General features: G+C 40.9%; 3 protein-coding genes across 9 annotated transcripts in view; 2 read left to right on the top strand and 1 right to left on the bottom strand.

The window, feature by feature from the left end:
* Positions 1-20,720, bottom strand: part of LOC139913918 (FYVE, RhoGEF and PH domain-containing protein 4-like) — a 44,546-nt gene extending 23,826 nt beyond the window's left edge. For both annotated transcript variants that reach the window (XM_078281974.1, XM_078281973.1), the window contains exons 1-15: positions 20,597-20,720; positions 16,411-16,542; positions 15,264-15,873; positions 14,634-15,093; positions 13,671-13,816; positions 12,373-12,529; positions 11,264-11,402; positions 10,867-10,925; positions 10,017-10,160; positions 9,202-9,374; positions 8,855-8,885; positions 8,655-8,738; positions 8,429-8,554; positions 7,999-8,145; positions 6,479-6,619 (exon numbers count right to left, since the gene is read on the bottom strand). In XM_078281974.1, the coding sequence (XP_078138100.1) occupies positions 6,479-6,619; positions 7,999-8,145; positions 8,429-8,554; positions 8,655-8,738; positions 8,855-8,885; positions 9,202-9,374; positions 10,017-10,160; positions 10,867-10,925; positions 11,264-11,402; positions 12,373-12,529; positions 13,671-13,816; positions 14,634-15,093; positions 15,264-15,873; positions 16,411-16,542; positions 20,597-20,720 (2,673 nt within the window). The remainder of the gene's footprint in view (positions 1-6,478; positions 6,620-7,998; positions 8,146-8,428; positions 8,555-8,654; positions 8,739-8,854; positions 8,886-9,201; positions 9,375-10,016; positions 10,161-10,866; positions 10,926-11,263; positions 11,403-12,372; positions 12,530-13,670; positions 13,817-14,633; positions 15,094-15,263; positions 15,874-16,410; positions 16,543-20,596) is intronic.
* LOC139911707 (E3 ubiquitin-protein ligase TRIM39-like) lies at positions 50-2,673 on the top strand. The gene is made up of 2 exons (XM_078281981.1): positions 50-178; positions 434-2,673. The coding sequence occupies exon 2, from the start codon at positions 450-452 to the stop codon at positions 2,088-2,090; it is 1,641 nt and encodes a 546-aa protein (XP_078138107.1). The 5' UTR covers positions 50-178; positions 434-449; the 3' UTR covers positions 2,091-2,673.
* On the top strand, positions 3,847-5,595 carry LOC144538099 (E3 ubiquitin-protein ligase TRIM21-like). Of its 6 annotated transcripts, none has more exons than XM_078281979.1 (2): positions 3,847-4,543; positions 4,658-5,595. In XM_078281979.1, the coding sequence occupies exons 1-2, from the start codon at positions 3,854-3,856 to the stop codon at positions 5,492-5,494; spliced, it is 1,527 nt and encodes a 508-aa protein (XP_078138105.1). In that variant the 5' UTR covers positions 3,847-3,853; the 3' UTR covers positions 5,495-5,595. The 6 variants fall into 6 exon arrangements, with proteins under 6 accessions (XP_078138105.1, XP_078138102.1, XP_078138103.1 ...); XM_078281976.1 differs by having other exon boundaries at positions 3,847-4,112; positions 4,146-5,595; XM_078281977.1 differs by having other exon boundaries at positions 3,847-4,109; positions 4,149-5,595.
* Positions 20,721-24,837: the final 4,117 nt, after the last annotated feature.

Genomic DNA, 24,837 nt, shown 5'->3' on the forward strand with positions numbered 1-24,837 from the left:
CAACACTGGAAAGAACGGAGTGTTTCAACGTCACATTCCTGAAGTGAAACTTGAAAGTAACTCAGAGCGACGACACTACTGCAGATGAGAAAAGTCTCTTTCTTTCTCTTGAAAGAAAAATAAAACTACGTTCATCAGGCCTTTCTCAAAAATACAGCAGGGTCTTACACGTACACAGGTGAGTACAGCAGATAATATTTACTGTGTTTAAACAGAGAGCAGTGACACATAATTGAGCTGTATCAGATAGGATGTTTCCCTGTTTTCATTTTGCACTGATACTTGTCAAATGAAGGTTTCAATGAAGAGCAATTGGAAAATTTAACTAAAATCACTTTTGCTAGTATTCCAATGATCTAACTTTGATGTTTTTGTACACGAATATTCAAGAATTATGTATTTACACTGCTGACATTTTACACTTTCACTTTAGGTCTCAGTGTCTAGATATGTCTGCTGCCACCAGTCTCCAATCTGAAGAGCAGTTTCTGTGCTCCATCTGTCTGGATGTGTTCACTGATCCAGTCACCATACCATGTGGACACAACTTCTGCAAAAACTGTATCACACAGCACTGGGATATTAATGCCCCGTGCCAGTGTCCCATGTGTAATAAGCTTTTTGACAGAAGACCTGAGCTGCATGTTAATACTTTCATATCTGAGATGGCTGCTCAGTTCAGAAAGTCAGCTCAGATGAAAGCCAGCAGCTGCCCAGACCAACGATGTGCCAAACCAGGAGAAGTTCCCTGTGACGTCTGCACTGGGACCAAACTGAAGGCCCTGAAGTCCTGCCTGGTGTGTCTGGCCTCCTACTGTGAGACTCACCTGGAGCCTCATCAGAGAATCACAGGCATGAAAAAACACAAGCTGATTGATCCTGTGGAGAACCTGGAAGGCAGGATGTGTAAGAAGCATGACAGACCGCTGGAGCTCTTCTGCAAGACTGACCAGATGTGTGTATGTCTGCTCTGCACTGTTTTAGACCACAAGCTACATGATATTGTTCCTCTGGAAGAAGAATATAAAGGAAAGAAGGCTGAGCTGGGGAAGACAGAGGCTGAAATTCAGCAGAAGATTCAGGAGAGACAACTGAAGATTCAGGAGATCAAACACTCAGTAGAGCTCAGCAAGGAAGATGCAGACAGAGAGATAGCAGACAGTGTGCGGGTCTTCACTGCTCTGATGCAGTCTGTGGAGAGAGGCCAGGCTGAGCTCATTGAGACGATCGAAGAGAAGCAGAAAACAACAGAGAAACAGGCTAAAGGCTTCATCAAAGAGTTGGAACAGGAAATCTCTAAGCTGATGAAGAGAACCGCTGAGGTGGAGCAGCTCTCACGCACTGAAGACCACCTCCACCTCCTCCAAAGCTTCCCATCCCTGAACACTCCTCCACACACCAAGGACTGGACAGAGGTCAGTGTCCATCGCTCATCATATGAGGGGACTGTGAGGAGAGCTGTGGCTCAGCTGGAGGAGACACTCAGGAAAGAGATGAAGAAGCTGCATGAGGCTGAGCTGAAGAGGGTCCAGCAGTATGCAGTGGATGTGACTCTGGATCCTGATACAGCACATCCCTATCTCATCCTGTCTGATGATGGGAAACAAGTAAATTGTGGTAATGTAATTAAGAACCTCCCAGAAAACCCAGAGAGATTTTCTTATTCTCCCAGTGTCTTAGGAAAGCAGAGTGTCTCTTCAGGAAGATTTTACTACGAGGTTCAGGTTAAAGGGAAGACTGACTGGGATTTAGGAGTGGCCAGAGGGTCGATCAACAGGAAGGGAAAAATCACACTGAGCCCTTTGAATGGCTACTGGACTATATGGTTGAGGAATGGTAATGAGTACAAAGCTCTTGGTGACACTCGTGTCGTCCTCTCTCTGAAAACGAAGCCTCAGAAGGTGGGGGTGTTTGTGGATTATGAGGAGGGTCTGGTCTCCTTTTATGACGTAGATGCTGCAGCTCTTATCTACTCCTATACTGGCTGCACCTTCACTGAGAAACTCTACCCATTCTTCAGTCCCTGTAATAATTGTGGTGGTAAAAACTCCGCCCCTCTGATCATCTCTCCTGTCAATCACACAGGTTAGAGTAATCATTTGATTTTCTCGGAGAGGATTCATTGTCATTTAAGATAACAAATGTACATATTCAATGTGATATACTTTGGGTTTTTTCCCCCCAGGTACCTGTTATAGCCATTCTAATGTTGAAGAACTGTCATAAAACAAAACAAAAAAAAACAACAACACTTCAGACTTATCTTGAGCACATCTGAAGATGAATTTCAATGGAGCTCTCCAATGAGAGAAGACTTTAAACAAACCTCCTGTCGGTGAAAAATGCCCTATTGATGTCTTTTGTCTCCTTACCTTTCTTATTCTTGGCAAAATTATTATGTTTTATCATGACAAAAACAATGTTTAAGTTGAAGAAACGTTAAACTCCACACTCTGGTTACCATAGTTTATACTGTAATTTTGTTTATATCATATACAGTATTTCTTTAATGCATGGTATTACTACTTGTTGCAACAAACACAGGGATCATTAAAACTTCATCTAAAAGAATTTAATCATTATTGCAGGAGTGTGAAAACTTTACCAATTTCACTGTAACATGTCCAGGTGATGAACTAAAAAGGTGATTACTGTCAGAGCATTGTACATATACTGAGCGTTGTAATTCTACACAATTATTAAAAAGAAGTTTATTGAAAAAGAAAGAATTGTGCAAGCTACAGTATGTTTCTCACATTAAAAGAATTTATTAAAATAAATAAAAGCCAATGGAAAAAGCTTGTATTGTTACACCACTGTTATTTTCCTGCATGCTCTGTAAATTATTTAATGATTGACTGATATCAAAGTTTGAATAATGTTTTTACTCCAAAAGCTAATCAACACAAAGAGAACACAAATTAACCACGTCTATTCCACACTGATGAAACAGTCAAGTCATAAGATTAGAAATACAATCAGCTGTTCTCAGTCATTGTTGCCATGAGCTGTGGACCTCAAATATGGCCGCCAGAGGGCAGCATCCATCAGCTGAAAGCCCTCTATAGAATATGATAACCTGATCCTCACAGAAATGTCCTCTGTCAGCAGTCTGCTGTTCAGAGAGCAGTTCCTCTGTTCTTTCTGTCTGGACTCACTGTAATGATTTAAGATTTGATGAAGATAGAGTTCTTGTCTCTTTCTGTCTGGCCAGGTGTGTGTTGCTGTATGAACAGCTGCACAGGAAAAGTGACAACAATACAGCAGACTAATACTGTGATGGCAACTGGAAAATTATTTTTTCCTTGCCACGTTCCAGGGAGGTCAGAGGTGTCAATGTAATCATGCCCAAGACTGACTGAGGAAACAAAACATTACCAGTTTACCTGCAGTAAGAGGTGGAGCAATACTAGAAAGACAGGAATGTTTCAACGTCACATTCATGAAGTGAAAATTGAAAGTAACTCAGAGCGACATCACTGCAACTGACGAGAACAGTCTCTCTCTTTCTCTCAAAAGGTAAAATATACCTAGGGTCATCAGGCCTTTCTCAACAATACAGCAGAGTGTTAGACATACACAGGTGAGTACAGCAGATAATATTTACTGTGTTTAAACAGAGAGCAGTGACACATAATTGAGCTGTATCCAGATGGGATGTTTCCCTGTTTTCATTTGGCACTGACACTTGTCAAATGAAGGTTTCAATGAAGTGCAGTTTAACGATATAACTCAAAATGAATTGCTATTATTTCAATAATCTAACTTTGATATTTTTGTATACGAATATTCAAGAATTATGTATTAGAATGTTGACATTTTACACTTTCACTTTTGGTCTCAGTGTCTAGATATGTCTGCTGCCAGCAGTCTCCTATCTGAAGAGCAGTTTCTGTGCTCCATCTGTCTGGATGTGTTCACTGATCCAGTCACCATACCATGTGGACACAACTTCTGCAAGAACTGTATCACACAGCACTGGGATATTAATGCCCCATGTCAGTGTCCCTTGTGTAAAACACGTTTCCACAGAAGACCTGTGCTGCATGTCAATACTTTCATATCTGAGATGGCTGCTCAGTTCAGAAAGTCAGCTCAGATGAAAGCCAGCAGCTGCCCAGACCAACGATGTGCCAAACCAGGAGAAGTTCCCTGTGACGTCTGCACTGGGACCAAACTGAAGGCCCTGAAGTCCTGCCTGGTGTGTCTGGCCTCCTACTGTGAGACTCACCTGGAGCCTCATCAGAGAACCACAAGCCTGAAAAGACACAAGCTGATCGATCCTGTGGAGAACCTGGAAGGCAGGATGTGTAAGAAGCATGACAGACCGCTGGAGCTGTTCTGCAAGACTGACCAGATGTGTGTGTGTCTGCTCTGCACTGTTTTAGACCACAAGTTACATGGTATTGTTCCTCTGGAAGAAGAATATGAAGGAAAGAAGGCTGAGCTGGGGAAGACAGAGGCTGAAATTCAGCAGATGATCCAGGAGAGACAACTGAAGATTCAGGAGATCAAACACTCAGTAGAGCTCAGCAAGGAAGATGCAGACAGAGAGATAGCAGACAGTGTGCGGGTCTTCACTGCTCTGATGCAGTCTGTGGAGAGAGGCCAGGCTGAGCTCATTGAGACGATTGAAGAGAAGCAGAAAACAACAGAGAAACAGGCTGAAGGCTTCATCAAAGAGTTGGAACAGGAACTCTCTGAGCTGATGAAGAGAACCGCTGAGGTGGAGCAGCTCTCACGCACTGAAGACCACCTCCACCTCCTCCAAAGCTTCCCATCCCTGAACACTCCTCCACACACCAAGGACTGGACAGAGGTCAGTGTCCATCGCTCATCATATGAGGGGACTGTGAGGAGAGCTGTGGCTCAGCTGGAGGAGACGGTCAGGAAAGAGATGGAGAAGCTGCTTGAGGCTGAGCTGAAGAGGATCCAGCAGTATGCAGTGGATGTGACTCTGGATCCTGATACAGCATATCCCTCTCTCATCCTGTCTGATGATGGGAAGCAAGTAAATTGTGGTGATGTAAAGAAGAATCTCCCAGAAAACCCAGAGAGATTTTCTGTTTGTCCCTGTGTGTTCGGAAAGCAGAGCTTCTCTTCAGGAAGATTTTACTACGAGGTTCAGGTTAAAGGGAAGACTGACTGGGATTTAGGAGTTGCCAGAGGGTCGATCAACAGGAAGGGAAAAATCACACTGAGCCCAAATAACGGCTACTGGACTGTATGCTTGAGGAATGGAGATGAGTACAAAGCTTCTGCTGGCCCTTCTGTCGTCCTCTCTCTGAAATCGAAGCCTCAGAAGGTGGGGGTGTTTGTGGATTATGAGGAGGGTCTGGTCTCCTTTTATGACGTAGATGCTGCAGCTCTTATCTACTCCTTTACTGGCTGCACCTTCACTGAGAAACTCTACCCATACTTCTGTCCTGGTAACAATGATGGTGGTAAAAACTCCGCCCCTCTGATCATCTCCCCTGTCAATCACAATGATTAGACTAATCATTTGTTTTTCTCAAGAGGATTTACTTTAATTTAAGATAACAAATTTACATATTCAAGGTTAGTGTATATTATTTTACTATATCTTCAAGTAACTGTTATTGCCATTATAATGTTGAAGAATTTTATTAAAACAACCAAGAAAAATCTTTGGGCTCACTTCAAACTTCTCTTAAGCACAACTGAACATCAATATGTTATTTCAATGGAGCTCTCCACTAAGAGAGGAATTAGACATCCCAGTTTTTTTATTTTTCTCATTTCTTTACCTTTCTTCTTCTTGGCAAATTGAATGTCTTATCATAAAAAAAATACAGGAAACAATTCTGGTCAATATGGTTAATGCTCTTTCTCATTTATATCCGTTTTTTCTTTTATGTATCGTATTACAACTTACTGCTGCAACAGATCAACTGCCACACAGTGATCGTTAAAGTTTAACATAATCTAATCTAATTTAATAACTCTGCAAAATAATGTCATACTGGAAATCACTAAAATCACTTAAACATGTCTAGGTGACAAATTAAAAATGTATTATTATTGTCAGATCATTGTACATATTCTGAGAATTGTATGTTGATACAATTACTGAAGAGCAGGTTATGAATAAGAAAGAATAGTGCAATCTGATAATCTCACATTAAAAGATTTTTTCAATAAATAAAATCAAATTGAACACACTTGCATGGTTACATGACTGTCATTTACCTGAATGCCTAAATAATTGAACGTTTGACTGATATCAAAGCCAGTTCACATATGAACGTAGATGGTGGAGCAATATCCTCGCTTCTGGCACCGCGCCATCAAAACACACATGTCCAGAGCCACACACTGTATGTTGCTATCTGGTCCTGCAGGCTGCTGCATTGTCTCAACCTGCACCTTCTACATACTTTCTGTGCATTTCAAAGTGTGCTTACTAATCAAGTGCGTGTGTGTGTGTGTGTGTGAGAGAGAAAAGAGAGATCCCTACCTGTGGAGCAGCGTACAGGTAGAGGACCTGTGGTTCAGTCCTTGTGATAACAGACCAGACCCTTTGCCAGGTCTTGGGGTCGTCGCCATACTGCAGGAAGCCACTCATCACAGCGTCACTGGACACTGGGGACGCCTCCATCTGGGAGAGAACACACAGGGAACAACATTTCATATAACACTGGAACAGAGTTACATATTGTTATCGCCTCTTTATACTTTTTTCTATCGTTTATATCCTTACTATGCTATATTTTATGTTGCCGACGACACCCAATTCCTATTTTCTGTGCTGAATGGTCATCTCCTGGTGTGAAGTCTTTACATCATATCCCTCCTACACTGCAAAGACTCTGAATGTTGACGTCTGCTCTTGTTTATTGGAATTATGTAGAGAAAACAAGTCCACATTGCATGGTGATATGGGCCAACATGGAAATTAGCAAAACAAAGGTAACACACTAGAGGTTTCCAGCATTTAAAGTCTTATTATACTATCTGTTGAAGGCTGCTGGTTGCATCTAGTGATATAGTGGTAAATAAAAAAGGTGGCTAAGCTATGACCTCCAGTCAGTGATCATCATAAGGTAAACCACCACCAATAAAAAGCCAAAAACTATATTTTCAGAAAAGCATCCTTTGTTCCCTTAAAGGAATAGTTCACCCAAAAATGAAAATTCTGTCATCATCTACTCACCCTCATGCCAGCTGAAACACAGGTGAAGTTTGTCCATATAACGCACAGGGAGGTTGCTAGCACAACTCCATAGCAGCCTTCTACAAAACAACTGAAGTCAGTGGGGACCAGTTCTTCAGAGTTCCAAAAAGACCTGCAGTATATTTACACCATAATTTAGTGCAAATCTTAACTACAGCTGATTGATTTGCAACAAATAATGGTGTATAGGTCTTTCTATTCACAGTGTGATTGTTTGGCTGTTTTTGCTTTGGAACTCTAAAGAACAGGTCCCCATTGACTTCAATTGTTTTGGAGAAGGCTGCTACCAAGTTGTGCTGGCAACCTCCCTGTGTGTTATATGGACTAACAAATTTCACCTGTGTTTCATTTGGCATGAGGGTGAGTAGATGATGACAGAATTTTCATTTTTGGGTGAACTATTCCTTTAAAGGACTCAATCCTCATAATTTACATGAGTTTCACACTACTTACCATACTATATACTCTGTTTCATACCATAAAAATTAATGTCAGCCTAAAAAGGTGAGTTTCCCTTGTTGCATCTGGGAAGCAGCCTCTCACTGTGAATTTCCAGTTAGTTTGAATAAATAAAACTGTACTACAAAGCCAAAGAGCTTTAATCTTGCGAGTTAGGAAAATAAGAAAAATGACTTGTAAGTTTATCTCCTCTCCTGATTTAAGTATTATTTGTACAGAATTGAATATTATGTCATTTAATAGGATTTATAGGTATATTTCTGTTGATATGAAAGCTAAAACCTGCTCATGACCCTTGACCTTTAGAAAACACACCGCAGTAGTGACTGTTGTTTGCGACTCACCTCCAGGATTCCTCTCTTCTTGCCCTCGACCCTCTCCCCTCGGTCCTGGCCAGTCAGGATGGAGTAGCAGGCTTTACACACTTTGTTCAGCTTGTTACCGTCGTACTCTAAAGCCGCCTTGTTGTCTGAACACTTCCAACACACCACCTGGGACAGCAGAGGAAACACAGGACACCAGCGGATAGAGAAAAAATAGTGAGTCACATGTAAGTGCTTGTCTCTGGGAGAAGAAAATAAACTCCTAATTAGGCACCGTACAATAAATAAATAAATTCACAGTCTGTTATTCACACAGTCTCTCACATACTTATGCATGCTATGTCCCGGGCTGTTTCTTTTGTACTTTATCTGTCCATCATTTTCATTCTACCTCTTTTTAAATCTGATGTTGACTATAGTGTGTTGAGCACAAAGCCGACATGTCACTCACACAGCCACAGGCTCGGCAGTGGTGTCTCCTTCTGGTGAGGGCGTTGAAAGGCTCCTGGCATTTCATACACACAGTCACCTCGTTGTCCCTGATCCAGCGAGGGGCGCGGCGGCCAAGCTCCTCTGTCTGCAAAAAAAACAAAACATGCAAGTCAATTTTGACCAATCAAAAGACTGCAAAGACGCTGATTCCATACTTTCCCCAGAACAAATACTCTCCAACTTACTGAGACTTCCACATCCAGCTCCTTCGAAGCCAACTTAAAGGTTTCATTTTTCCTCTGAAATACATCAATGGCTTCCTGAATCACCTGGAGATTAAAAGTTGCTTTAGAAAACATGGATGTGGAACTAATGCATCTTTAGCTAATTTATCCAACATTAGATGTGATGTATCAAACAAAAAAAAAAGAAAATACTCTGGTACCTTTATCCACTCATCTCGGTCTTGTTCAGAGCTGGAAAAAGGAAAAAAAATGAAAAGTATTATGTTTGATATTAGATTGAATGTGTAAACAACCAAATTGAAAAGGTGTGATCTTTAGGTGGCATAATCCAAAACATTAAATATTTCTGGAAGGAGGTGAAGGATGGATATTGGGGAGGCTGATACAGATGGGAATGTACATATATGTGAGAATTAAATAGCCTAAATATACTTTTTAAAATTCATGATGTATGCAGCTCAGTTGGCATTATAGGGCCTCCACATTTCCATTTGCCTCTTCCTATCCATCCATCCACACACACACACACACACACACACACACACACCTGGCCTGCAGCTCCAGGGTCCTCTCCTTCCCAGAGACCTGGAAGGTGTGTGGGTGGTCTTCGTTGGTGGTCCGCTGCACCTGCATGCCCTCCACCCCGACCCGGGCCCGCACAGTAAAACGCTGCCCCACCAGGCTGAACTTGGGAGTGCAGCACAGCAGGAAGTTGTTGAACTGCAAGGAAAAAGTTAAAAGACCAACGTTTACAGATGGTCACTTTCAAAACCTTACATTTTAATATGCAACAGCTTGTTCTACTGGGATTAAAATCTGTAATCCATACTATTTTCCCAGAGAAAAAGAGAGAGAATCCTGACAATGCATGTGACAAAATATTCTTTGTAACCTTAGAATGAGTCTATGATAGAGAAGTAAAAGAAAAGGAAATAAGAGATGAGGATAAATGCAGAAAGTTTTTTTTAAATGTAGGACAGGAGCATATTAGAACAAGTATTACATTATTGAAAGCATTACATTTTAACAGTAACCTTGCCAACTCTGGGGAATAAAGGGCTTTGGTCTGACCCAGGGGGCATGCACTTGTAGCTAAGACTCAGTTAAGGAATGTTGCAGTAGTGGCCACACCCAACACACACTAATGCAAGTCAAAGCTCAAATTAATGAGGTAAATATTAGATTATTTTTTGGGGTTTACACTTCATTATCTCAAAAAATGCGATAGATGTAGCAGGCACAAGCAACAACAGAATGACTGTAAGAACATGCAAGTAGTAATGAAAACAGTCATCAAGCCGTGCTTTAGGAACAAACAACGGAGGCTGCATCGATATCTTTATCTATGATCAGTGGTCTGACCAGGAAGAGGTGTCTCTCCATGGCGGACGTGTTCCTGGCAGCAAGCTTGAGGAGCCGACCTTCCCTCAGGAACTCATTGGCCGGATTGACCACCTCCTCCTCCCCGACCATCTCATAGATCTCCAGCAGCCGCTTCAGGCTCTCCTACAGGCAATGAAAAATAAATAGAAAACTATAAACTCTCCAAATGGAACAAGAATAGCAGCATCCACTAGGGCAGCACGATTAGTCATTTCTGATTGAATATCGCGATATTAGTTTCCAAAATTAGTAATCGTAAAATACTGCCAGATGATTTCATTTCATTCAGAATTTCTGCTGTAGTTTGAAACAGTCAAGATGCTGATATAAGATGTATAAGGTTTAGTAAAATAATTTTGTTCTGCAAATCATTAAGACTAACAAACCTAATTAAAGCAACGTAATTCGATTATCAGTTTAGTCATAATTGTGCATTTGTGGCATCCTCAATGAAATAATCCTTTAAAAAAAAAAAAGCAAAAAAAAAAAGCAATAGCTGAATGGTTGAAAACCAGGGTATTAATTAGAATGTATTTGTACAGTGTAACACAGTTAGTGAGGAAATATTATTACACATGTAAATTATCTGACTTAGCAACAAGATGGTAGCATGCAGCTTTGCCCACAATATGCACTTTATATAGTGATTTAACAGTATATTGTTGTTGTCATGTGAAAACCTTTTAACCCCAATTTTGTTCTTTTGTTGTCAAGCTAAAAACAAGGCTGTTTTTTTAGTTCACGAAAAGTTGCCATTTTGGAGATGCAAGGTTTTCACCCGACAGCAACAATATAAAGATCATCTAGTATGTTCATTAAGGCAACGTACAGCTTTGTGTATGGCACTGTTTGAGTGGATGGCTGCCATGGAAATGGTCTGCAAGGATTCTGTGGGAGGAGACAAAAGGAAGAAACTCTTACTGCTTATCACCAACAAAATGAGCTTTCAGAGACAGGCAGGCACTTTAAAGAGGGAAAGAGAGACTATAAACACCTGACAGACAAACTAAAACCATGCATTTTGGTAGACTAAGCTAAGAACAAGCATATTGAACAAACATATTGATAGTGCACATGATGAAGATGTCAATAATATGGTGTTTTCAGCTATAGTCTTTGAGAAAGCGAGTCAAATAACACAGGGACACTGGTTGTCCATCTTTAGCTCTCTAAGGTGGTATTCTTGATTAACACATTAATTCCTGGATATTGAGTGTCCAACTAACTGTCAGCAAGGCTGTAGTCTGGGTTATCCTCAGGCAGTTTCTTCAGGTAATCCCTCAGCAGCATCTCATAGCGAGGAACCCTCTGGACCGGCTCCAACATGTGGTGCTGCAGGGTCAGGCTGCCACACACCTCCTGACTCTAAAGGACAACACCATCAGTCCCACTCAAACCTCTGTATTGTAGTTGCAGAGGAATACAGTAAGTGCTTTGTTATTGATCTGTGCCCAGTTGCATATCTATAATGAGAAACCTAATACGAAAACTCAACATAGATTCTTGTTTTATGGTAATTTTAACACTAACATTACTGGTTACAATGGCAATGGATTACTTTTTTGAGCCGCATGTTGCATCACCTGGATGGTCTCGGTTCCATCCCACCCATGCCCGTCGCTCCCATACACCCAAATTTCGGCCAATTTTGGCCATTCACAGATATAAATTGGTATTTCCCTCAGATGATGCCCTGATTAAAAGCAGCAGTAAAAAGTAAAAGTTCTACACAAAGCTTAGTAGGCCTATATGATGTTAAACATATTACAGAATTCTGTTCAGTTTTAGATACACTTATGGGTGATATTTGTCAAGCAACAACAAATTTTATTAGTCCAATAACCATTGTAGCACATCAAACTATAAAGCAAGGAATCTCTGTCTGTCTGTCTGTATGTATGTATGTATGTATGTATGTATGTATGTATGTATGTATGTATGTATGTATGTATGTATGTATGTATGTATGTATGTATGTATGTATGTGTGTGTGTGTGTGTGTGTGTGTGTGTGTCCTTCGCATATCTCGAGAACCGTTCGTCCGATCTACTTCACACTTGGCGGGTGTACTGCTGGGGACCCAAGGAAGTGCAGTGTCGGATTTGGTGCAATTTGGACACGCGACACGTTCAATATTAATAAACTTTGAATAAACAAGCAAACAGCGCTCTGTGCAGCAGCGGGGCGAACGGGCACTGCACTAGTTTATACAAATGCGATTTGAAAACCAAAATCTGAGCGGTGCTCTTTGGGATATTGGTATCGGACCCCAGACGCCCTCACTAACTGGACACTGCTTTATATCTTAAGTAAATGTATACCTGGACAGTAATACCTGTATGTCCTGGATGATGTTTCTAAAGGCAGCAGAGCGCTCTGTCCAGGTCCTCACCAGCTCCATGGCCTGGTCAAAGTTCCTAATATAGTCGGCATACATCCTCAGGAAGGGGGCGTGCTGCAGCATGACATTACCCAAGCCTGGTTTCTCACACCTAGGGTTGGCGGCAATGGAAAGGTCAAGGGTCAAATCATGCTAACCAGCTTGGACTGAAAACACTGCCAGCCCGGCTGTAAATATTTAAAGTTCATTTGAATTAGAATCCTTTGGTCTTTACCCTCTTTCCACTTTCAGGCAGATAGATAGACAGCAGTAGACAACGTCTAGTCTCCCAAGATATATTTCTTCTGCATCTACCATGCATTAATATTGCTGATAATTCTTGGTAACTTCCTTTGACAGTCACCCTACTAAGTAATTGGTATTTAACAGGTAAATACATGAAATAGTAAGTTACCAAGTAATTACAGCAATAACCAAGTATGTTAAACCCACAGCTGCATTACTTATAACACCTCTGGTATTACTATTCAGTTAGTAAATGCATTGTAGTTATCACAGTTTTCAGGTGGTAACGAGTTTAACAGCTTAATTTCTAAGCAATCAGGCTACACTTTCCTCAAAAAGAAGTTTTTGTTCCCCATGGAGTTATCAGGTTCTTACCAGACCAACCTTTATAATCTGTTATTTCCTTTCCATTTCATTTAAGGCCAATATATATGGCTTATTAGATGTATGTTCTGCAAAGGTACTAAGCAAACAATTTACTCAGTAAGAAAGCTGAAACTGGACTGTATAAGGAAGCAATACTTAATTCTATGTATGCCCAGGTTATTACCACATTCTTTCCCAATACAATGACGACATACTATATGTACCATACATGTACTGCAATGAACATTACCGTGTACAGAGTAAGTATGGTGAAGCTGGATTGTAAAAGGAAGCAACACTTCAATCTATGTATACCACATCCTTTCCCAATGCAATCTGCTTTATTTACATGGTGCCCATTCATTTATGTCATACTCTGTGTTGGAAACAGACAGAAATGGAGGCAAACTCAACAGCAAAATTATCTTTCAACATCATCAAGAAACGAGCAGAGCAGGAGGCCAAATTACCTAAGAAGGTCCAAATCAAAGGACGATACTGAACACTAACTGCAGTTTAAATTGGCACATTGCACGTTGATTTTCATATAGTGAATAATAGCACAGTAAGCACAGATAGTGCATACTGTTAGGATTGTTTAGGTGCTGAATGTTGTTTATGTTTGTGATATGAACACCCACCAATGGCCTATGCAGTTTTCCAGGTCAGGTAGCAGGAACTGGCTGTGGAAGGAGTGGATGGAGGAAATGTTGGAGAAGATGTTCCTCACCACCTCCGGAGGAAATGAGCCTCGACCAGACTCTTCCGTTAGACGTAAGCAGAACACCTGTTTTTGGGGTTCAAGAAACAGGATATGATGATCATGTTTTTCGGTTATTCAGCTTCTACCTAAGTAACGTGCTGTCATTTTCAAGGAAGGAAAGTTTATTTGGCACAATAGCAATTCCTTCCCATTCTATGCCTCTAGAAGTTGATGATAGTTTCAAAGTCATGGAAAAAACGTTGACTGCAATGGCAAACTGGAAGGGGAACAGGGGGCATCCTTGCCATGCGCTATGCATCAGTGACAAGTATGCTGACCTGAAGCTGTTGGTACAGACACAGGCTAGGAGGGAGGCATATAGTCGTTGAATCCAAGAAACATACTTGTCTCCGAATCCACATCTTTTCAGAAATGAGAACAAGTAGCTCAATTCAATTTTATCAATTGAATTTTTGATTTTTTTTAGCATCAAGTGCATTGGTGGGGGCTGGTGATGGAGATGAATGGAGAATCTTGAAAAGCTTTCCGATACTGACTGATAGTGACACTGCCAAATTAAATCCCATCTGCTCCTCTGCTATAATATCAGGTAAAACCTTTTCTAATTGATTAGAAAGATGCCCGAGTAGACAGCTGCAAAGTGTTGCTGGGAGCAAGAAATTTACAATTATGTGGAATGTATGATAGATCTCCCTACAGTAATTGATGATAGTTGATGCACTGTGCAACTGTTGTCTATTGACAATATACAGTATGTATTTTGATAACCTTTAAATATGACACGGAGCTGCTCTGGATACAGGCAACTTTCAAAATGTGACATTAAATCAACATCTGATGCTCATTTCATCCCATCAAGCCCAAAGCCAACAACACTGACCTGGTCTAGCAGGTGGAGACGAGCCACGTAGGCCCTCTCTGACTGCAGCAGCTCATTGGCTATCTTGAAAAGTTTCTGCTCTATGCTCTCCTCGTCCTCTCCTCCTCCTCTCTCCTTCCTCTTCTCCTCCTCACTTTTAGACCCCTTCTGAATCCTCCCGTCCTCTGGAGTCGTCTCATTCCAGTGGGAGGATGACAAGGACTCAAATCCCGTGGATCTCTCTTCTTTTCCTCTATCACTTACTCCCTTCCCATTTACAGCTGCACACTCTCTTCCCAGCACTATGCCATTAATATGGCCTGGGGAATGCCCTTTGCCATTGCTCATTAGATGAGCCACTGCTCCGTTTGTGGTATGATTGATTCTATGACTAGCCGGTGCTTTGATACTCATGGTAGACACACTGCAGTTGACTGATGGCAGTGGTTTCAGTGGAGAACGCTCAGGTTCAATGGAAGGGCTGGGAAAACAAAGTGTATTGGTCATTGTAAAAACAAGTAGTCATTCATAGCATTCATAAATTGTTTTTAAATATAGGGTGGTCCTGTAGAATGAGTATGTTTTATGCATGTTACAGAGAGTTATGAGAGTACTCATGGTGCAGAAGTGGAACAACATGAAAAAACCAACCTGCTCTTTTCCAAGTGAATGATCAACTCAGGCACACTGTAAGATTTCCCAGCCCTTCTCTCCTGTCCTTCCATTTTGGCATCAGGTTTTTTGTGTTGTCCAAGCCAGGATTTGGAGCTCTTGGCTGGGCTGTAGGTCCCCGTTCTTCCCTGAACAGGGCTGGGGGTCCGCAGCCTTCCTCTGAGAGGGCTGTGTTTTCTTGGGGACAACTTAGCAGGGCTGTGCCCTCCTTCCCTGAATGGGCTACAACTCTGAATGCCCCTTTTGGCTGGACCGGGGGTTCCTAAAACTGGACTGCCTGCTGGACTAGGAGTCCCCTGACCATTTCTTGCAGGGCTGACATAGGTTCCAGATACTCCATTCACAAAACCGCTCCCTCCTGCCCTTCCAATAACAGGTCTAGGGGACCCTAGACAGTTCCTTCCTGGGCTGATGTGGGAAACAGATACTCCATTGCCTGTACTCTTGGCTCCTATCCCTTCCCTGTTAGGACTCCGGGCTGCCGCTGTGCCATTAACTGGTCCGATTAGTGGTTCTCCTCTAATGGGACTGTGGACTTGATCTTGTCCTGCCTTCACAGGGCTTTGGAGGTGAGCTGGTTTAGGAGGCACTGCAAGAGGATAAATAAGAGTGTGGTTGGGTAATTTATAACAGTCCATGCAATGTATTGCAAGTATAGACCATAGACTAACATGTTAAGTGAAGACATGCTGTGCTTCTCCACATGCCATAAGTGGGATCTTCATTTAGCACAAATAATAATGCAAGTTGGCCCAGGAGAAATATGATCCAGGAGGATATTTCAATAAACATGACTGGAACAGAAGTGAAATTGAGTAATTGACATGAATGTGTTATGGTGTGGATACTGTACCTCCAAAGAGTTAGAGTTTTACTGTTTTTGGTTTTAGTTGAAAAATGTTTACACTAAAGATTAAAAAAGACACATAATGCTGTGCAACATGTGATGGTAAAATTAAACAACCATGCTATACAACAGTGTTTGGCTTATGGTTTGAATCTAAGTTGACGTTTCCATCTAGGCCTACACCACGCTACACTATATAATACAATTAGCATGAGTAGTAATTATTGTCTGGATTGTTTTATGTACTGATTGGACTTCAGGCAAAAAGGGACTGCCGACCTTGTGGTTTGAAAGGAGATCTCTTGGCTGGGCTTCGTTCATTGGTTCCCTCTCCATTTACTGTGGAGCTCGGCCCTGACCCACACACGGCACGACCACAGCTGTACGAGCCACACACACCACTGCTCACTACTGGAAGAAACACACACACAGTAAAAGTGATTTAGTGAGTCCCATCATCTATGCTACATGTACATGGAATATCACATTTCTGAGTAACCTGTTTTGCTGAAGAGGGAAACCACATGCACCACTTCTTAAACTGCAACCATTTAGCGGGTGTGATTCAGAGGTCTTGTTCCTTTTCTGAGCATTCAACTGTGGCTGACAAATATGTTACATGTACACATGCAGAAAACTCATGACCATATTGCACATAGCATCACCAATGTGTTGAGCATGAGTTTAGCATGGATGGTCAGACATCTGCCCGAATATTGCCCTGTCTGCTAGGAAAATGTTGAGAAAAAAATGTATATCTACCTCTATGCATGTATACACATTCAAGTATAGGATCAGCAGTTAGAAAAATCTCTTAAAAAACAAAACAAAACAACCAACTCTTAATGGCTGGTCAGTAACTACAGTCAATGTACAGTGATCCAGGTAAGGATGCATTTTTGTCCAACAGCCCCACAGATCATTTTGGTTTTGGTTTCATGGTTTCTTTTTGACTAGTTAAACAAAACCAATAGAAAAAATCTGAGTGTGGTTGAGATAATGCCACAAAACATAAGCACAGAATTCACATCACAGTATTCAATGCTGCTCCATTATTCTTGGAAATTTCTCTAAATAGTCTGTCATTTTGTATTACCATAGACTGTAAAAAACAGAGGTATGGACATCCTGGCACCTGACAACTTATTATTTTCAAGTTGTGTAACCAGTTCTTTTCTTACCTGAAATCCTTCCTGAGATTATTTAAGATTATCCAATACTTGGAGGAGAAAGCAGACATTACCGGCTTACTTATGCTGAAGAGTGACAAAGTTATGTTGGTCATGTGCAGAAGGCTAAAGCCTACTTTCTCAATAGCCCGATACTTCTGCTTTCTCACTTCTGTCTTTTCTCCACGCTATCTCTAAGTCTAACCTTTGCCAGGCCTACAAGTTCTGTTATCTTGCTGGACAAGAGAGATTAAAAAAACAAATCAAAAATCACAATCCACTTTAGTAGCACCTCAAAGGCTGCATTCAAGACTTGTCTATTTGAATTAATAGAGTACTGTCACTACCAATTAGCAGCTTCTAGACAGCAGACATACAGCATGCCTTTGACTTCTGGGTAAGGCACAAAATCTTAAGAGAGAGACACAAAGAGAGAGAGAGAGATGCAAGTTAAAGAACTACATGTCAGCAGCATTCTGAATTATTCAAAAGCCTCTACCCTAGAAGTTGAAAGTAAAACCTGTCATCCTTTTCTAGTGAAATTCTAGTGAAACTTATTGTCTACTGAAACTTTGACCAAGAGGAGAATCTATGATTCTCATCTACCTTAGGCAGTGAGATCCGACGTAAATATCAGATCAAGAGTAGAATCAGGAAGGACAGGGGATAAGAAAATTAAAGAAAAACATATGGGTTCACTCACAATGTGCATCTAAAAGTGGGAGTATTTGTTGTGATCTTTTATCTTTCTATTTTACTTGATTTGATTCTTATAATGCAATGCATTTTGCTTGTTCTTTTATATGAATTTTATCTTTTTATCTGTCTTTTATCTGCCTTCTATTGATGTAAAACACTTTGAGCTGCATGTTGTGTATGAAAGGTGCTATACAAATAAAGGTTATTATTATTATTATTATTATTATTATTATTATTATTATTATCATTATTATCCTTGACTATCTGTTGGTCAAGAATCAGGATGATGAACCGTTGTGAACAGCCACACCGAGCAAAGATGTAATTTAATAACCACACTGTAGTACTAAAGTAGACCTGCACATGGCACGAAAGGCCCAAATATCATCATGGACATCATATCATCAACAGCAGACTGTAGAGTCTGTAAAAAGGTTGGATGAAGATGCCTCTAGATTAGAAATAATTAAGGCTCATATTTTCACAGTATAGGTCAGGATTAGGGATGGGGAAGATGATGCGTCATTGGCAGTCAAGACCAATTTCAATTTTTGCAGGTATATGAAGATCATCCAGTTAGCCAGATAACTGAAACATTACAATTCTTAAGTTTTGCACACAAAAAAAAAAGACTGTTACTGGATCCAGTGGATATCATGTAGACATACCAATAGCTAGCCTCTTTATAAACAACACTTGAGAAGTTCTGATAACTAAATATAATTCAGCAGGGCAGTCCTGCTTCTTTAAATCCTCTCCTGGTCTAATCTGTCGGTGTTGGTGTCGTTCCTGAACATGGAATTACAAGATGTGCACCGTGCAGTTTTCACATGTCAAAGTTTTCACATCCCTCTTGCAAAGCTAATTAGGGAGGGGTAATTCATTTCTACAGCTCAGCTTTATCAATCAAAGCAAACAGAATGATTCATTAGACAAATATTGGTTCAATGGGACATGCAGACTGAGTAGGAACAGAATTAAAAGCACTGCGATTTCATAATAATCTGGCACACAACACTTTAGATATATGTCTGTACTTTTCATCTACATTTTGACATTCTGTCCCTTAAATGCATCACACATTTTCTTTCATTAAGTATGCTTCACTGTTGCATGTTTCAATAAACTGTACACCAAGCCAAAGAATAATTTCCATTATATTGCTTGTATTAATGGACAGCAGTGTTGAATCCAACAGTACCATTGGAGCAAGAGAGACCGATACTTCTCCAGTGAAGTAAAATGCCTCCGTGGGGAACAGAAAGTCTTTGTGTGTGGGGTTACAAACGCCGGTCTCAAAGTCCAGGCTGAATCAGGGGAAAGAGATTTCACTCCAGTAATCCAACAAGCTAAGACTACTGCTTCATGAAAAAAAAAAAAAAAAGAAAGAAATAAACACACTACTGACATTCAAAACGTACGTGCACCAAGTGGGCTACATACAAAAGCATTATTATCATCATTTGAGCCTGTACAATAGAAACAGAGTGGGGAGCTTAGTTAAAATAGCATTTAAGGCTACTGGTGTTAAGCCGTACACAAATCAGTGAAATCTTTGAGAGGTGTGTGGTGAGGAAGGCTGATGGCCCTGATCACCTCTTAGGGGCTGATGTGCTCTGGGTGATGCTTTAGAGCAGGGGTTCCCCAACTTCTTTCATGTCAAACACCCAAATAGATACACAACAGATCACAGACCCACATTTAATAAGCCCTAACCCTCTTTTCATGTTAGGTGGGGAGATAACAGCAGTGGGTTTAGTGAAACTTTGACTAAAACACTTGTTATGATAACTTCTAGGGAATTAAATAAAAGTGAAATTAAACTATTCTTCATTTTGTTGGGGCCCCCCTAGAGCCTCCTCAAGGACTCCTGGTGGTCCCGGACCCCACTTTGGGAACCACTGCTTTAGAGGGCCTAAATTCCCATGGTTTCTTCCATCCCCCCCCCCCCCCCCCCCCCCCCCAAACTTGTTCTCATTGAGCGTCTAAGGTTGGGGGGGTTGTTGTTTTCTTTTATCATTTCATAATGTGGGTGTTGTGAAGCCGTTTGAGACTGTAACTGTGATTAAGGGCTACACAAATAAATTTGACTTGACTAAACTCAAGAGTAAAAGAACCAGGGACTAATGTATCCCCACTGAAATTATATTTCTTGATTTGCATGTGTAATAATGTGGCCTCTTGTGCCTGTATACAAGATTTCCACACTCACTTGGACATCAACTTTGAGGACTTTTCAGTGACTTTCAAGATCTTGTTTGGTGAAATTCAAAGAAATTCAAAATATTAGGACACTTGTTCTTTTTAATGAAGCACACTGATGAATCCAGGTAAAAGCCATTATCCCTTACTGATTTCCCTTATTAAATCTAAACCAATCACAAAGGAGGAGATGCAGATAAAGAGAAACAGATGAGATTTGAGACAATTGAGATGTGGATTGTGCAAAAAGGGGCTGCAACTCAATATCAGGAAGATCTCCCTAACATTTTGTACATTTAGCGTATGCGCTCTTAAACCCAAGGCCTAACATAAACTCTACAAAACGTTAAGTCGACCATTAGCACAGACCTCCTCCAAAATAAAGGTTATCTCACCTGTGTGTGAGGCGTGGCCGTCCGCACCTTTCACCTTCCGCCTCAGCGCCACTCGTCTGAACTCCTCCGTCTCGTGGGAGCCGGAGCTCAGAGTCAAACTATTCCGCTTCTTCAGGTCAAACATGGCGAGAAAGCAGCCTCACTTACACCGGAGCCTGTAGTCTCTCTGACGGGGAGAGGAGTTGGTCCAGAGACGGAAAAGTGCTTTTGGGGCAATTTTCTGCTGTTCAGCAACTCGGTGCGGTGAGCCAGCCACCTTCACCATTAACAATTAAGTTGTTTGAGAAGCACCGCCCACTATTTAAATCCCCACACGCCCATTGGAGGAGGGACAAACCAATAAACAGGCATATTCACACAATGTTGATATTCTGAAGGTAATCTTTGCAAATAATGGCACTTTGACCTGCTTTTAATGTTTAACTGTTTACATGAGCAAGGCAAGTAGTAGCAAATTACATTTACTTTCCTTTCTGTAATTGAGTTGCTTTTTGTGTTTTTGTGTTGGTAATTTTACTTTTACTGTAGGCTATGTTTTGTCTTAAATATTGTAGGCTACTTAACCTCATTTTAAATCTTATCCATACTGAATACAAATTATAGGCTTTTCAGAAACTAATTATTTTGTAGTTTCTTTTTAATTAAGAAAAAGTTAGGTTGAACTTTTTGATTTATTTCTGTATTTTAATACTCCTAAAATAATATTTCCAAATAATCCCACCGAATGTTTGGACTGGCTTTTAATGTCTGAACTGAAGGAAAGCATTGAGGTGGTGGAGAAAACAAACACATAACATAATTTCCCTATTGACAAGGGTTCGTTTATTTTTAATTTGAAAGGCAGGCTCTTAGAAAACAAAAATGGCTGAAACAAATAATATATAATATTGCTGATTGGTGTTTCTCTTCTTCAGTGTTATTTTGTATTGTGTAAATCACCAATATATACAATCTGCTGCCAGTTCAGCATAGTGATATGAAATTGTGCAAAGAAATAATTACCTTTCACAGTTGAGACTCAGTTACATCAACACATTTCATCCTGATTTCTGACTGCCCCTTGCTAATATACAGACTAGCTGTAAATGCCTCTTATCAATATCCACAGAAACGAAGTGCCATTGTGATTCATGCCATATGCTCTTGTTTTAGAGCTGATGCAAGGAAGACTGCACTACAACACACTTCCAGATCATTTGCATTTCAATAATACTGTACAGTGAATTCTAGAAAGGAGATATAACCCCTCATTATGTAAAGCTTACGTATAAATCCACTCACCATCAGCTTTATGCCAGCTATGACAAGTAGAGATTGATCAGAGCTTCAAAACTTTGTGCCTGGCCCGACCTGAAAAACTGTTCAAATTGTTTTTCTGTGAGCCCAGATTCAACTCAAATCAAATGATAAATTGCTAGAAACAGTATTTTTCCAAACCCAGGCAATTGCATAAAAAAAATAATCAGCTCAGCCTCAGATCCTGTTGTGTCTTGCTGGGTTTGGGCACAAACGTCAAGCTCTAATGAGAAGACTGTTGTCACTGAATGTTTGGCAGTTTGTTGAGTGGATCCTAGAAGTGAATCAAGACTAAATTTGTGTTGTGATGCTGCCATATCTTACACTGTTTCCCTGTTGCATGCAGTGAAAAATCATGGGAGTGGAACTTGGAGTGGTTCGATAACAAAATCCCACTTCACTGCAAAAGAGCACAGAGTTGCTTGACTGTTACCACTACCTCTACAGTTCATCTACACGATTTACTACAACCACCACTGCACTGTAGACTGTTCAAGTTCAGATCCAAGCATTGTCAAATAAATCAGAGGATATCTTGAATATGGATCTACCGTCAGCTTCTTGCAGCATTTGATATGATGGTAACAGTCACTCACAACCAGTTTCTGGAATGCATTGTTTGAGTTTGTGCTTGTTCTACAGGGGATAGTATTAGTTGTTGTTGTTTTTTTTAACTGGAAAGGTGTATTTTAGACGGGAAAAATAATAAATATGAAAGGGTCAAAAAGATAGGGATGAGTGGTGTGTAAGGCCTTTACAGTTGTGTTAGAAAACATCCTCCTGCAAACACACAAAGTGCAATAGAAACAAGCAGTGTGAGCAGCAGTTCCACAGAATGCACAATCCAGTTTGAGCAAACTCATTGTGCTACAGATGAACTACGACTAAATGTTGAATCACCTTGAATCCAGTGTGATACTGTAAGCGTTTGATTTCAATCTCTTATACGAATTATGAACGCTGAGTCCAGAAGGTCCAGAAGTCACTCTGGGTACGACATCTGCTTAACGCCTAAAATTTAAAACTGCAAATGAAGCTTGCCATAGCAGCTACATAGATGCACAAATACAGATGATCTTTGTGTGAACGGCAAAATAATCTTTGGTGAAAAGCCGTGAAGAAGAAGCATTACATTAGAGCAAGCTGGAAACCAGGCCACTGAAAATAATGCCGCCATTATTGTCTGTGAAGCTAAAAACGTTTACAGCCGTACATGCTTTTCAAAATACACACAAGGTCAGTTCATAACATACTTATGGCGCCACATTGAGTGTACAGTAATACATTCAGAAAAGCATACATTTTGTGACTCTTCAAACCAATAATTACACTTACACACACGATAACCACTTTTCATGACATGAAAGGTTGATTTGATAATTCAAAACACCATAAATGATTGGATGAATACATGGATAACTAGCTAGGTAGTTCTGGTGATTACTGTGCGTCAGTTACTGAGGCTTTGCTTGCAGCAGCTAGTGTCACATCTCAACCCGAAAGTTAGCCAGGCACTCCCTCTAGAGGCATTGTGGGAGGGTTTTCTTTCCTGGTGAGGTACTGTTCTGGCTTTGCCCTGCAGAAGCCAGTGAGGGGAGGTGGGAGAGGGGGGGCGGGGGGCAGTGTCCTGGGTTGACAGGATCAGGGGTCAGGGATCGGGGGTCAGTGAGGTCGTTAGTCCAGGGAGATGGAGGGACCAGAGGGGACTGAGGAAGCCAGAGAGGAGGCACTCACGGCAGGCTTCTGTGGAGCGGGCGTGGGGTCGGTGATCCAAGAGGGTCGATACAAAGCTACAGTGGGAGAGAGAGAGCAAGGAGAGGGGACATTGTGCCTTGCTATGATTTGAGACCTAAGTATATAGGAATGAGTAAACTGGTATGGTCATGGTAAAAAAAACACACACACACACACACATACATAGACCAAGGAACCCTGTGAAAAGCACACAGACACAGACACAGACACAGACACAGACACACAAAAAACACAAATGCAACAAAAACACAAAGACAAACAAAACACACACACCCAACACTCTGTATAAAGCAGGATTGGGGTCACAGATTGAAGTTTTAGTTATAACCTACGAACATTTCTCAGAGGCAGAGCTGCTCTGGAGGCAGAAATAATCTCATTGCGTTAAACCTCAGTGGGCGGAGCCAAATACTTTTTTCTGGCTAAGTAACGTTAGGTTGCCAGTTAGCTAACATGAGTTTCTTCTTTGCCATTCAAGGTTGCCAGTTAGCTAACATGCGCTCTGAAAAACTGTGGTTCTTTGGCTCCGCCCACTGAGGTTTAACTCAACCAATGAGATTATTTCTGCCTCCAGAGCAGCTGTGCTGGTGAAATCTTTGTAAAACTAAAACTCCAATCTGTGTTGGTGTCGACTCACTTTCATCTGAATCAATTAAAAATGTAGAGTGAAGCTGCTACACATTGGTTAATGATACAGCATGCGTTGTCAGTTATTTTATCCAAGATTGAAAATATGAGCCTTCTTAAAAAAAAAATAAAAAAAATTTTCAATTAAAAAAAAATATTTTGCAGAGGTAAACATCTATCCTGAACCACTTTGGCTGCAGAAGGGACCAGCAGGTGGTCGGACTGAAGCTGCTGTTACCTGTGAAAAGAGCTAAGGAGGCTCTAACTCTCAGCTCTGGGGAGGGTACGAGGAACGGCACTGTGGCAGAAGGCTACTGACGATCTGCAAGAGACTGACACTGTTAGATGGATACACACTGTAAACAACACTACAACAGCACAAATCATAATGGCTTGTCTGGAAAAAAAAGAACTTAATACTTACCCAACAAGCGTAATGGATTTGGTATTTTCAAGTGTCGTCTTGTTTCAGTAATTTGTGATAGTTATCCAAATTAAATAGGGAACACACTGTAAGACATTGGCTATGGAAACACTGAAAATTGTGTGTCTCACAAGTATTA

Source organism: Centroberyx gerrardi, chromosome 24 (genome assembly GCF_048128805.1).
Source record: "Centroberyx gerrardi isolate f3 chromosome 24, fCenGer3.hap1.cur.20231027, whole genome shotgun sequence".
Lineage (NCBI taxonomy): Eukaryota > Metazoa > Chordata > Actinopteri > Beryciformes > Berycidae > Centroberyx > Centroberyx gerrardi.